Genomic DNA, 12,806 nt, shown 5'->3' on the forward strand with positions numbered 1-12,806 from the left:
TTAAACTGAGAAATAATTTTACTGAGACGGGAAGAGGAGGCGCCAACTGGACACGTCCAAATATGTAGTAAATTTAATGCAGTGCAATAACATACACATGTGTGCGATGAAAAGTGTTTTTGCTCATTTAAACTTTCTGTTTTTGTTTTTTTAACAATCTTATAAGAATTTAACAACGTTGATATTTCCCTTCCTCCCGGTTGTTCCTCAGAATGGTATAGTCCGATGGACCTGCTCAGGAAGAGGCTGCGGGTCAGAAGGACGACGTTTGTTGCTTATTTTCGGCTATTTTCCACATTTTTCGTGCTAATGTGTGCGGCGATTTGGTAGTTTGCTCTCAGCTTTATCTTTTTCCGCCTCCCCGCCAAGGGTGGTCATTACTGAAGATTTTATGAGTCTATCTGTGATGCTGAAAATGACGGCTGGGCGTGTTTACGTCCGCTAACCAAATTGGATGTTTGTGGGTGATCGCAGCAGCTTTACAGGTGAACCGTTAGTTAATGTTTAGGTGGATATCAAGAGCCATGCTGTCTGTTTCTATGATAGGTGACTCATTGTAGGCTAAAGGCTAAGAGGAACAGTGCTTGTTTGTCTCTCCGTGAGCCTGACAAGTGACATTCAGGATTATGTCTTTGGAATTTGTTATGTTCATAGTTTCAGGTGTTTTCGTTAACGTGGACCAACACTGGGTTTGCCAGGGGGACGATTTAAAGACTGTATATAAATGAAGGAGCTAGCTTGCTTTACAATTGTATAAGACCCTCTGCCTATTAACACTCTACTTTGTCTATAAAATTTCTTTTTTGATATCTGCTTCATGTTTGTCCACCATCCCTTCCAATGAAGATCTGAGCATCTTCAGCTCTACCTCCTGTCTCCAAACCATACATGAAAGCAGGTCTCATTACCATCTTGTAAACCTTCCCTCTCACTCTTGCTGCTCTCCTGTCTTCACCTCTCTCGTCCGCGGTCGAGAGAGTTAGTTACCCCAGTTATTTAAACCGATCTATCTTCGTTACCTGTGCTCCATCCGTCTCTCTTTCATCCACAAACATGTATTCAGGCTTGCTTTTACGGATCTCCATTCATCCTCTCTCCAGTATATACTTCCACCTCTGCTGCCACTTCACCAACGCATGGCACAACATATAAGAGCCACCTCCACGTGACAAGACTCAGCAGTCCATCTGCATCTAAAGAACAAAGGTCACTCTTTCGAAAATGCCAGTGTTCACATTTTGGACAGAGAAGATGGATGGTTTGAAAGAGGAGTAAAAGAAGCCATTTATGTCCACTGTGAGCGACCATCTTTGAACAAAGGCGGTGGCTTACGACACCAACTGTCTGCCATCTATAATCCAGTTTTGAGTTCCCTTCCCAGACGCCTTAACGCCCACTCACATCCTGGGCCATATGACCTCAGGAAATCACATGATAGGGTGGGGCTAGGTTTCACAATGAGCTCACCCGAAACCTTGGCTGATTATGACCTACACCCGTTTTCACACCTTGGCTCATGTGATTGGGTAGAGGATCATTAGGGGGTCCTTTTGTCCCTCTTGGGGGGATACTCCCACAGGGTTTAAATCTGGGACTCTCCACCATTTGACCCTAGAACTGAAGAAGCTTCTCGGATGAGAGATGAAACGTCTTCAAGCAACTTAAAGAAGTCTTTCGTTAGACTTCCACCTCTGCAGACTCCACTTGATCACTACGGATCAGTGTCATCTGCAAACTCCTGCCTGACCTCATCCATCAGCCTCTCCATCACCACTGAAAAAAATTTAATCTCACCCCCAACTTGAACCCATCTGTCACTCCTAACACACATCTCCCCATTGTCTCGCTGTCCTCATACATGTCCTGCACGACCTTAACATACTTTTCTGCCACTCCTGACTTCCTTATGCAGTTCCTCTTTTGGCGCCTTATAATATCAATCTCCTTCTGACCTTTTCTGTACTCCCCCATCAACACTCCCTAAGCACACATTACATCTGTAGAGCTCTTTCTCAGCATGAAGGCATACTGCTGCTACTTAACCTAGCTTCAACAACTCTTTCCCACAGCTTCATGGTGTGGAGCTCTGCACATCACCCTTGTTCTTGAAAATCAGTACCAGTGCACTTCTTCTCCATTCCTCAGGCATCCCCTCACTCTGTAGGACTTAATTATTTAATTATTAAGCAATCTTGTTGAAAAGTCCACTGGAAATTTTTGATAATGATGGATTTTGCTAGTTATGGTAACTGTTAGACTAAGAAAGTTGGTTCATGTGTTTCAGGAGCTTTTTGGTTCTGCATTCTCTCCAATGTATGATCCAAATACATTTGAAGGCAGGTGATTGGATGCAAATTCCTTTCACAGAAGCAAAAATATTAAAATATTAAACATCACGTGCAACAAAAAGGCAAAAATAAAGTAGAATAGTTTGGTAAAATAAAATACAGTAATGGAAGACAAGCTCAGTGTGGTAAAAATTACAAAGAAGAAGGAGAGGGAGAACAAATACACAGAAAGAGCTTGGTGAATAAAAATCTGTTGTGATATGTAACATATGTAAGATTCCCCTGTGTCTGTGTTTGTGGCAGCAGAGCTGAGCTATCCTGATGTAATACAGATGTTTCTGTGTCAGATAAAACTATTAGCTGACTGATTTCTCCTATCTGAGTGCAGTGTGAGGTCTCTATCTCTGCACTTTCATCTTCTTCTCATATATTTTGAATAACCTCCTTTTTTCCCTGCAGAGGTCACTTCTCCATCATCGCGTTCCGTCTCGTCCGGTTCTGTTGCCAGTCAGCTTAGCGGCCGCTCGATGCCTAACACCTCAGAGGGTCAGGGAACAAACCTGTCTGGGTCTGCGGAGCCATCAGGGCTGCAGCGGACCGCAGACAGGGAGGAGGAGCACAGCCTGATTCGGTCCCTGGCCCGGGATGCCGCGAGGGTGAGGCGGGCTTCTAGTGCTGAGCTCCACCTGCCGTGGACCTGCCCGGTCACACACTCCCGTGAGAAGTTCTACACAGTCTGCTCTGATTATGCCCTCTTAAACCAGGCTGCCTCCGTGTACTGCCCCCCAAACACAGGCAGGGACGCGCTCTCAAAGAAGCAGGATGACGGATCCCCACGTGTAAAGCCCAAACCCTCCACAGAGCTCAGTGCCGCACACACTGGAGGTTCCCGTGGGGGGGCAGGCGAGGACTGTGACATGGAGGACGTGTCCAAGCCTATTTTGGCCTGGGAGATTGACACAGCAGACTTCAACACTGCATATACAAGGAAAATAAGAGCAAGTAAGAAAGGTCTGGAAGTGAATTTAATCAGTTTGGTTTACATGATGTCACACTTTGATGTTTTTTGAAACACTTTTTCAGGCAATGGTAAGAAATGCGGCGCTAAGAAGATGAAGTCATCCGACAGACCCAGCAGGAACCTGCAAGATGTCCCTCCTCACGCCTCACTGGAGGAGATCAAACAGAGGAAAGTGCTCGACCTCAGAAGATGGTAATGTTATATTTAGCCTCCATTTTCATTTCCTCCATGTTCGTGCAGTGACTTTTACAGAAAGGAAAGCAGAGACCATCCCCTCCATCTCCCTGTACACACAAACAAAAAACATCTCTCTTTACTATTTACTCACTATTTAACAAGATAAACTGGATCAGATTAAAACATACCATTCATGCTGTTTATTTTCACTCTACATGGACATCTTCACATTTTTGTATCTACTATCTGTTTAGGAAAAGAACCAATAAAACACTATGAAAACACCTCAGTATACATGAAACTGTTTTATTGGAAAGTTGTGCCTAAAATATCAAAAGTAAAAATAATCACTCTACAGAATAATGTTCTCTCTCTGTGTTAAATCGTGTATTATTTATATTACCTTAAACATATAACTGCTGTGTATGTTTAAGGTTGAGCGCATTGTAAATAGTTATTCTGTTTAATGTTTAATGTCCAACATCACATGTTTGCGATGATCTCTAAAAAAGTTAATGAGCTGATAAATACAGGTCTACAAAAGTATATGAAAATATTAATCACAAAAAAATAATCTGAATTAAAAGCGTTGAGTGTTGTGTGACGTGGTTAATGGTCAATATCTATCGGGGGATTAAAATATGGATGGAAAATGTTGGTGGAGTGTTGGCAAAACAGCTGGTTAAACCTATTACGTTTAGAGATTTTTATAGATGCTATTCTGAAAGTGCTGCTGAGCCTGCACCTGCTCAGCTTGCCTGTTTTATTAGACCAGACATGGTCAGCGCCACTGTCCATTATGTCCATTATGGTTATAGCTTCCCTTGCTAATGTACTAAAGGAGTTATTAACATCCTTTTCAAACTTCATCTTCTCTACATCACACATGTCGGCTGAGGTGATTCGCCGACGGTAAATCACTGAAGCTCTTTTACTTGCTACTCCACCACTAAGCTGTGTTTCCACACAAAGGGTCAATCATAATTGATATCAGAGCAGTGAAAGCAGAGCCGGGGTTGCTTCCCTTGCATTCTTGTTTCCCATCAGACCAGACGAGAGGTTTGTCCAAAATGTGCATATGCAAACCATCAGAAAAAAGCTCCTCCGGTCAGTGTTACTGGGAGACGGACACGACTATATAACAGAGGGAGCTATGGTCTCCATTGTGCATGAAATAAGCGCAGCTTTAGCGACAACTGCTGACTGTGGCCACAAGATGGCAGTCATGTAGAGGATAGATGGAAACATTTGATTGTCTGAGATAAAAGGGGAGAGATTGATTTGACTCTCTGCACTCTCCATTTTCACTGCAGAGCTTTAGAGCCAGCTCAATGCCCTTTTTTGTCCCCTGGGGTCAGGATTTACTAAAGAAGGGCAGTAAAGTTTTGAAACCAAAGAGCGAGGACACGGTCAGCGCATTTGTGTTTATTTGAATGAGTTTTTCTTTCACAGCACAACGGCTGTCTCGTTTTGTTGTCGCTGTGGCTGTGACAGCTGCATCTAGAAGTGTTCATTTATCTGAAATTGTAATTGCACAGGCGGATGACTGAAAGCTGTGAGGGCAGTGCCAAATGTTTGCCTCTGTCCTCTGGGTTTTTTCTGGAGTAAGACTCTGCCATTCTGCTGAATGGTTGCACATTGATTTAAGGCAGTGAATATTTGTTACCTTCCTACTGTAATCCAGCATTTCCTGTTATTTCTGGCAATTTTGATAAACCAATATGAATACTTGAAGAAATTAAACCCCACATAAAAAAGTATTTTCATTGCAACCCCGGTGATTCTCCAGAAGCTCTTGTCTTCTTTCGGAGAGGACCCGTTACCTTAACAGAAGTCTGTCTTTTGTGTTATAATCCATTTTTCTGCAGGTACTGCATCAGTCGGCCACAGTATAAGACGTCTTGTGGGATCTCCTCGCTGGTTTCCTGCTGGAACTTCCTGTACAGCACGCTTGGCGCAGGAAAGTGAGCAGCCTGCATCTTATCTCATAAAAAAAAAATCAGCTTATGAAGTGTGGGCGATGAATAAAAGGTGTAAATGTTTGTTTGCATTGCCAGTCTGCCACCCATCTCTCAGGAGGAAGCTCTGCATATTCTGGGGTTTCAGCCGCCGTTTGAAGAAATCAAGTTTGGTCCCTTCACCGGCAACGCTACACTGATGCGGTACACAAACCTTCCGTCTTTTACTTTAAAAAAAAAAAAATCTAAAGAGTGCGCAGGTCTGCAGTCAGTGCGTTTTCCTCACAGGTGGTTCAGACAAATCAACGACAACTTCCGAGTGCGAGGTTGCTCCTATATTCTGTACAAACCACACGGAAAGCACAAGACAGCAGGAGAAACAGGCGAGTCAGCTGACCCACTCAGCGCTGTTATTCTTACAGATGTGCAGCTTGAGTGATTAAACTCGTTCTTCTTTTCAGCTGAAGGAGCTCTGATGAAACTGACACAAGGCCTGAAGGACGAATCCATGGCCTACATTTACCACTGTCAGAACCACTACTTTTGCCCCGTGGGGTTCGAAGCCACGCCGCTCAAAGCAGCAAAGGCGTACAGGTAACGCCACGTCACAGCAGTTAGAACTGCTCATTTAGATCAGTGCTTGCTAAAAGCTGTGTTTTGAGATTTTTCTGCTAGCCCCTGCACAAAATATAATGAATGAGGTTTCGGTTTACTGCATTGATCCACATTAAAGGCTCATTTTATTTTATGTAGATATTTACTTGATGATGCTCGTTCATTTTTTTTTTTACTTTTTTAAACTTTTTAATTTAGCTTATTTCTTTTTGTGTAGAGTTGTTTTGTTTTGTCATATTTCTTTGTTGCATTGTTTGCTGTAAGTTTACGTTTGTTAGAGATTTTATTTAATCTTTTGGCTGCGTGAAAAAGACGTTTTAATGGGACTCTTTGCAGTCCTGAGGACAAAGTCTTGACTTGAATTAGAGGGTAAGTAACAGGAAACTGTTTATTCTTAGAGGTGCTCAGGAAGTGTGAACACCTCTTTAAAAGCAGAGGCTTCGGCACATTCAGGTGTGTGCTAAGTCTTCCCAGGAGTGGACATCCCAGCATATTCACTCCATGCTCAAACCCTGCAGTGCTCAGAGAAACTCCATAACTCTACAGGCCACAATAAGCATGTTAAAGGTTAAATCCATGAAAGCACACTTTAAAAAACTTAATTTACCTAATTTTATGACCCTCTGAGGAGCAGCTGATTTTTTTATTATGTCCTGAGATGTCAAATCTTATGGACTTAAACAAGAGACTTTACATTCTTAATGTCACCATATGAAAATATTAACAAATTAGTTGACTAGTTTTTAGTAACAGATGTTGTCCTGTTTTCTGTGAAGGGGCGCTCTTCCCACTAACGAAATGGAATACTGGATCTTAATCGGGGAACCCAGCAGAAAACATCCGGCTATTCATTGTAAAAAGTATGTTTCTGTTCAGTTTTTACTCCATTTCCACGTCTGCTGCTGTTAAGCAGTTTAACAGGAAGTTCTCTCTGCAGGTGGCTGGATATCGTGACTGACCTCAACACCCAAAATCCAGAATACCTGGACATTCGCCACACAGAGAGGGGGATTCAGCGCCGCAAAACCAAAAAGGTTCCAATTCTCAGACCAGCTGTTTAAATGTTTGTGTGTCTGAGATGGTGAATAACTAAAAGGCTTCTTCATTCGCAGGTAGGTGGAAACCTGCACTGCATCATGGCCTTCCAGAGGGTCAACTGGCAGAAGCTTGGCCCCTGGGCGCTGAATTTGGAAAACCTGCGGCACGACTTTCACCAATCTGCCACGGAAAGGGCCCACGCGAGCGACGACAGCGAAGAGAGGACGTCAGCCAAGCGGATGGCCCAGCTGGGACGCTCACACAGCATGGGAAGCCAGAAAGACACCAGCTGGAAACGCCTGTCCAACAGCACGGAGTACAGACAGCGCAGCTCGCCCGACAGCGACCTCGAAGAAGACATCACAGACTGAAAGGTTCTTAGGGATGAGCAGGATGAGGACTGAGTATCTAAACAGTAGTGAAGTTATGAAGTTAAAGAATAGGTCTGGGGTTTTCTGCAGTTTACTGTTAATAAACGGCATGAAAACACCAAAATGCACTGTTAGTGAAGCGTTAGGACTCTTTAAATGTCCAAAAACAGCTCAGATACGTAGTTTCATTTTTTTTAAAATCATCTCCTAAAACTGCTCGATGCATCCATTTCTTCTGCTTATCCAAAGTCGGGTCACTTCTAGGCTCAGCAGGTTATGCCAGATATCCTTTTTCCCAGTGACCTTTCCCGTTCCCCCTGCGGCATCCCAAGGTGTTCCCAGTCAAAATGAGATATGGGTCTGCTAGGGGGTCTCCTCCCAGTTAAAAACCTATAGAGGGAAGTGACCAGGAAGCAGTTTTTATTGAATTTATTGACAGTAGAAGCTTTACAGAAATCACAAGAGTCTTTTTTGAATATTTAAGACTACCACATGTTCAGCTCATTTTAGTGCTTTGAAGCAGATACTCTCTTTAGGGTGTTTTCACTTCTTGTTTGTCTCCTGTGGCCATATCCTTTTTCTTTGCTCACTTTGTCCTTTAGCAGTGAAGACAAGCAATATGGAGACAGCTGCTTCGCAATCATTACAGAGGCAGTTCCATGACTGATCCACATGAAATTTCTGGCCCATGTAGCATTGCGTGCAGCTTTCAGGTCAGCAGTAACTTGAAATGGTTTTCCAGCCTTGTGTTTTCAGTCTGAAGCAGTAAACCGACAAACTAACGAAGTAAACTTTGAGGCCATCAGTCGTCTGCGTCCTTCTAACCGGGGCGACATTGAACCAGTTACAGTTATTTCCTCTGGAAAAAGGTTGAGTGTTGAGTGAGTAAAAATTCAGAAATAATTCTCAAATACATGTTTCCCATGTAAATCGTCTCAACTTTCTCTTTGTAACACTACGGCAAGTTTGGTTCTTCGGTCTGTGGAAATGTGGATTGGCAGCAGCCGAATTTCTTCAATAGCTCTGTGTTGTTGTGTCGAGACGCAGCAGAAGAACTGAAATTAATAAACTCATTTGTAGCCACCTGTTGCGAAAAGCTCAAATATTTGACCAATCAGAAAACGTGCAACACTTCTGCAGAATATCCCAGCAGAACGTTTTCTTCTAATAGAAACAGGGAGGATGCTTTGGTTTGCTGTAATCATTCCCGCAAGAGATTTGGCCGCAGATCATAAATGAATAAATCTATAAATAATAAATAAAAGGAGCTTTGAGAAGTCGGACCCACTCAAAGCAAACCTCACGGCGTTGCCGCTCATCACAGACACGTTTCTGCAGGTTTAATCTGAGCTGCACCGACACATCCACTGTACATTCTTTCAGACGCAGCTCATCGTACAGGTACAGGAGGTGGGATCGTTTCTCACCTGGCGTTCAGCGGCTCGTCCAGTTAAAGTATCGTGAAAGCTGCTGGCGTTGTGTTGTGTTTCGTGAAATCTCCGGGGGGACGGTAGACAATCCTGGTGTTTAAACACAGGAGCTGTAGAAACTTTGGACACTCCGAGTGACACTCATGGTTTATTTCAGACACGAGCAGTTCCTTTACATGTTTCTTTGCACCTTTTGTGGGTCCGTTTGTCTCTGACCCACACACACAGTCATTGTGTACCTAAGTGGGTTTGATGTAGTGGTTTATTTATTGACTTATTTTACAATAAAATGGGATTTTTAAGAATTCCTGCAGCATTCGTATTTCTTTTTTGTTTAACATTTATTGTGACTCTTCCGGTGTTGCTTTTATTCACACGGCTTATTCACAGTCTCATTTCATGTCAAATAAAGCATGTAGAACCCTTTTTACCATGAAAGTCTTAGTCACCAGCATCATGTAATCAATCACAGATGTCATTATAATTTGCAGAAAGTCAGCAGTGACAGGTTTCTGCCTCCTTCAGCTTGTCCTGTTCTTGTAGGCAGCCAAGTTTTGAGGCCTCTCTGCAGAGGCTGGAGGTTCAACGCCCCTTTAACTGCTGTCTTAGCTCTGCTATGTGAGCAGGGCTGATACGACAGCATCCCCCTGTAAGACAGAGAAGAGCTGCTCAGAGAAAATGCTGCAAAACAGAAAAAGACTGAGTATAAGAGAAAGCAGCTGAGCTCACCTATCAGAGCAGCGCCCTGCTTCACCCACATGTGGCTCAGATCAGGCGTCCATCCTGATGGTTTTCCTGATGTTTGCCACCTTTGAATGAAAAAAGATCCTTTACTGAATCCACACAGATATTTAGCAGATTTTCCTTTTTCTCTTTAAGGAATCAAGTTTTTATGGTAGCTTTATGTTGTATTTACAGAATGTAAACGTTGATGTGAGGCGTTTAGACTTAGTGTGTTAATTTAGCTTCAGACCCACCCCCGCTCAGTGTCCCACTCCTCTCCGCTGTTAGGGTACACCACCCAGCTCATGTTTGAGACGTGCAGCGGTCCAGCAGAGTCCAGCAGCGACTCCACCACGTCTGGAGGACAGCAGTTGACTCCCACAGCGAGCAGCTGCGTGGATCTCTCGGCGACCCGCATGGCGTCAGCGAACAGGCTGCCGTCCGATATACGCTTCTCGTCCTGATGGCGAGGCGAGTCATTGTGTGACTAACAACGAACTAATATGGATCTTTCGTCATCGCTGTTCACGGGCAGCGATTACCTTACAGGAGAACGACAGCCAGGCTTTTGAGTTTGGAAACTCCCTCAGCAGCTCCACCACAGCCTCCGCCTCTTTGATGCTCGGGATTGTCTCAAAGGCGATCAGATCAACTCCCGCAGCTGCTAAGCAGTCAACCTGAGGCCTGTGCCAAACTTTAAGCTCCTTCAAATAGATTAAAGACACAAGTGTACACAGCTTAAATGTGTTTTACAATTAAAATGTCATATAGATCTCTGTTGTACTCAAAATGCTTCAATTTTGTTTGTAATTCTGAAAGTAGCCATAGTATTAAGGTAAAAAGTGTCATAGTGTCATTAAATATACTGAAGTTATTGTCCCAAAAAAGGAGGTACTTAATGATTTTTCATGAAATGAACCGAAAATATAAACAGAACCAGAACCGGAGATATAAACAACTATTCTGGGTAATCTTCTCAAAGCAGGCATAAAGTCCAGTAGGTGGCTGAGGGGTACCTACTTCAACACTCATCTGCTCTGCGTAAGCGCCAGTGTACTCCGAGCCATCGTGGAGAAAGGCCCCGTACGGCCCCACAGAGCCTGCCACCAGGGGGCGTCTCTTCCCTTTACAGAGAAATAAACAGTGAGATTATATCACAGTTTACAGCAAGAGTCGGCTCAGCTCAGCGTAAGCTCTCCTACCTGACTCAAACCTCTTCACCGTCTCTTTGGCCAGATGAACTCCGGACATCAGCAGCTCTCTGGCGCGTTCAGCGCTCACCTCCAGGTGGCTGATGAATCCTGGGATACTTGCCTGGTATGTGGCTGTCGTGATGACATCGGCACCACTGAGGAGGAACCTGTTCACACAAAGTGTATACATTAAGTGCTGATTGATTTGTATTTACCAACATTTTTTGCATGGACACACCTGTAATGAGCATCTCTTATGGCCTGAGGAGCAGTGTGCAAAAGCCTGGCGCTCCACAGAGGGTCTCCCTGCATATGTAACACACACACACACGAATTTCAGTCCAGATTCACATTAATAAAAAAAATCTTATATTTGATCTGTAAAGACCAGATAAAAATATTATTCACCTGTTTACGTACTTTATATTTCTCAAGAGGGCAGATTTGGGAAATTCAGTAAAGTAAAATACAATGAAAAAAAAATAAAAGCTGTGAAAAACAAGTAGCTCACAGTCACAGACAGGCCGTGAGAACAAGGCCAGAGGATATATTCAGGTCATTTAACCATCTCTCTGAAAATAAATACAAAACTATGCAGGTATTTTCTGCTGCAAAGATACAGAGTACACTCAGATCGCAGATGAGCCTTTGATGCTCAGGTTTGACTGACTCTGTAAAGTTCAGCAAGCTGTGATTCTAAGTAGGGAATATCTGCAGTCTACATCCCAGGTGAAGCATTGTGAGCAACTAACAAGTCCCAAGTTGCACAAGTTTCACCAGCACGTGTAGGAAATGCAGGTGTGGTGACGACTGGAAGTTTCTCGGGTGGAGTGGACAGAGTTTTTCTAACTTCACAAACAGATGTGCTGTAGACAAAGAAACTTAATGTAAGAAGAAAAAACACTTCTGTTTTGTTTTGTGCGCTTTTGAATCTCTTGGGTTTCAGTGGGTTGGACATCTCAGGGCCACATATGCTCCCATTCAGGTGACGTCTTTTTCAGGAAAGGCCTTGCGTATTTCAGCAGGATGATGGTAAACAGCATGCTTCATCAAATCTGAGTCTGAGTGCTGAACTGCAGGCCTGTTGTCCAGACCTTTCATCAAGCAAAGCGTCTGGAGCATCATGAAACCAAAAACACAACAAAGGAGATTCAGGACTGCTGAGCAGCTAGAATCCTGTATCAGACCAAAATGGGATGACATTCCTCTCCTGATAAGTCCAGCAGCTGCTCTCCTCAGTTCCCAGACACATGGCCTTGTCCCACCCTTTTTTTTATAGATATGTTACTGCCATCAACTTCAAAATACAGACATGGATTAAAAATAGACACAAAACATCTCCAGAGAGAAATTAAATTAGTCTAATCAATAGAAAATGGTGACCTGTTGCAGGTTATTTTTATGATTTACCTGCAGTTTGGCTCCATGCGCTTCCAGATCAGTTGCCAGTCCACCATCTAGGATCAATGGCCCTTCATCATTAACCATTTGTGTGAGAAGAGCAGAGGAGCCCATGGAGCAACACTTTATTAAAAGATTTACTGGAGAATTCTTTGCACTGCTTTTCATAAGAAGATCATTCAGTCAAGTTACTAACGCTGACTCCTCTGAAATAACACCACCGGGCAGCTTAATTATTCACACAGAAGAGAGTGAAGTGCAACATCAGATCCTTCACGTTTCATAATGTTGTCCTTCCGGGTAACAGTGAAGGTGCGTTTATGGCCGCTCAAAACTGAACTTCTTCGCAGCATCAGCAGACCGCCACTAGATGTCCTCCTACACAATAAATGCACACTGTATTTCACCAGAATCCGATTCTTGCTCGCTCCTTTACTTTATAAACAACCACTGGAGCAAGACAGCGCAGCTTTTCTTTTGTACTGCTTTATAATTATCACGTATACAGTTTAATTTAAGATATCCATCCAATCATTTATGACTAATATATTACATTTTAAGGTCTGCATAAAAACAAATAACAAAAACTGT

At 43.3% G+C, this 12,806-nt stretch overlaps 2 protein-coding genes across 2 annotated transcripts; one reads left to right on the top strand and one right to left on the bottom strand.

The window, feature by feature from the left end:
- Nucleotides 1-43: 43 nt before the first annotated feature.
- On the top strand, nucleotides 44-9,203 carry LOC146546831 (basic immunoglobulin-like variable motif-containing protein). Its single transcript, XM_085264172.1, has 10 exons — nucleotides 44-485; nucleotides 2,748-3,290; nucleotides 3,372-3,501; nucleotides 5,355-5,450; nucleotides 5,544-5,648; nucleotides 5,733-5,827; nucleotides 5,906-6,038; nucleotides 6,836-6,919; nucleotides 6,997-7,093; nucleotides 7,172-9,203. Exons 1-10 carry the CDS (start codon nucleotides 455-457, stop codon nucleotides 7,466-7,468), a joined length of 1,611 nt encoding a protein of 536 aa, XP_085120298.1. The 5' UTR covers nucleotides 44-454; the 3' UTR covers nucleotides 7,469-9,203.
- Nucleotides 9,204-9,231: 28 nt separating this feature from the next.
- On the bottom strand, nucleotides 9,232-12,696 carry LOC146546832 (uncharacterized). Its single transcript, XM_085264178.1, has 8 exons — nucleotides 12,225-12,696; nucleotides 11,053-11,120; nucleotides 10,824-10,981; nucleotides 10,642-10,745; nucleotides 10,164-10,325; nucleotides 9,876-10,081; nucleotides 9,628-9,707; nucleotides 9,232-9,545 (listed from the first exon to the last, which is right to left on the bottom strand). Exons 1-8 carry the CDS (start codon nucleotides 12,381-12,383, stop codon nucleotides 9,481-9,483), a joined length of 1,002 nt encoding a protein of 333 aa, XP_085120304.1. The 5' UTR covers nucleotides 12,384-12,696; the 3' UTR covers nucleotides 9,232-9,480.
- Between the last annotated feature and the right edge of the window lie 110 nt (nucleotides 12,697-12,806).

Source organism: Mchenga conophoros, linkage group LG23 (assembly GCF_057382185.1).
Source record: "Mchenga conophoros isolate Kocher_MC1m ecotype Shallow Benthic linkage group LG23, M_conophoros_male_GT1.1, whole genome shotgun sequence".
Taxonomy (NCBI): Eukaryota; Metazoa; Chordata; class Actinopteri; order Cichliformes; family Cichlidae; genus Mchenga; species Mchenga conophoros.

Bases quoted from the DNA above. Each gene is read 5' to 3' on its own strand.
- LOC146546831 (XM_085264172.1), top strand. From the start codon at position 455: ATGTTTGTGGGTGATCGCAGCAGCTTTACAG. The intron at 5,649-5,732 runs GTACACAAACCT...TTTTCCTCACAG, and splicing joins GGCAACGCTACACTGATGCG to GTGGTTCAGACAAATCAACG. The intron at 5,828-5,905 runs GCGAGTCAGCTG...TCTTCTTTTCAG, and splicing joins CAAGACAGCAGGAGAAACAG to CTGAAGGAGCTCTGATGAAA.
- LOC146546832 (XM_085264178.1), bottom strand. From the start codon at position 12,383: ATGAAAAGCAGTGCAAAGAATTCTCCAGTAAATCTTTTAATAAAGTGT. The intron at 11,121-12,224 runs GTAAATCATAAA...TTACATATGCAG, and splicing joins CGCATGGAGCCAAACTGCAG to GGAGACCCTCTGTGGAGCGC. The intron at 9,708-9,875 runs GTGGGTCTGAAG...TTTCATTCAAAG, and splicing joins GAGTGGGACACTGAGCGGGG to GTGGCAAACATCAGGAAAAC.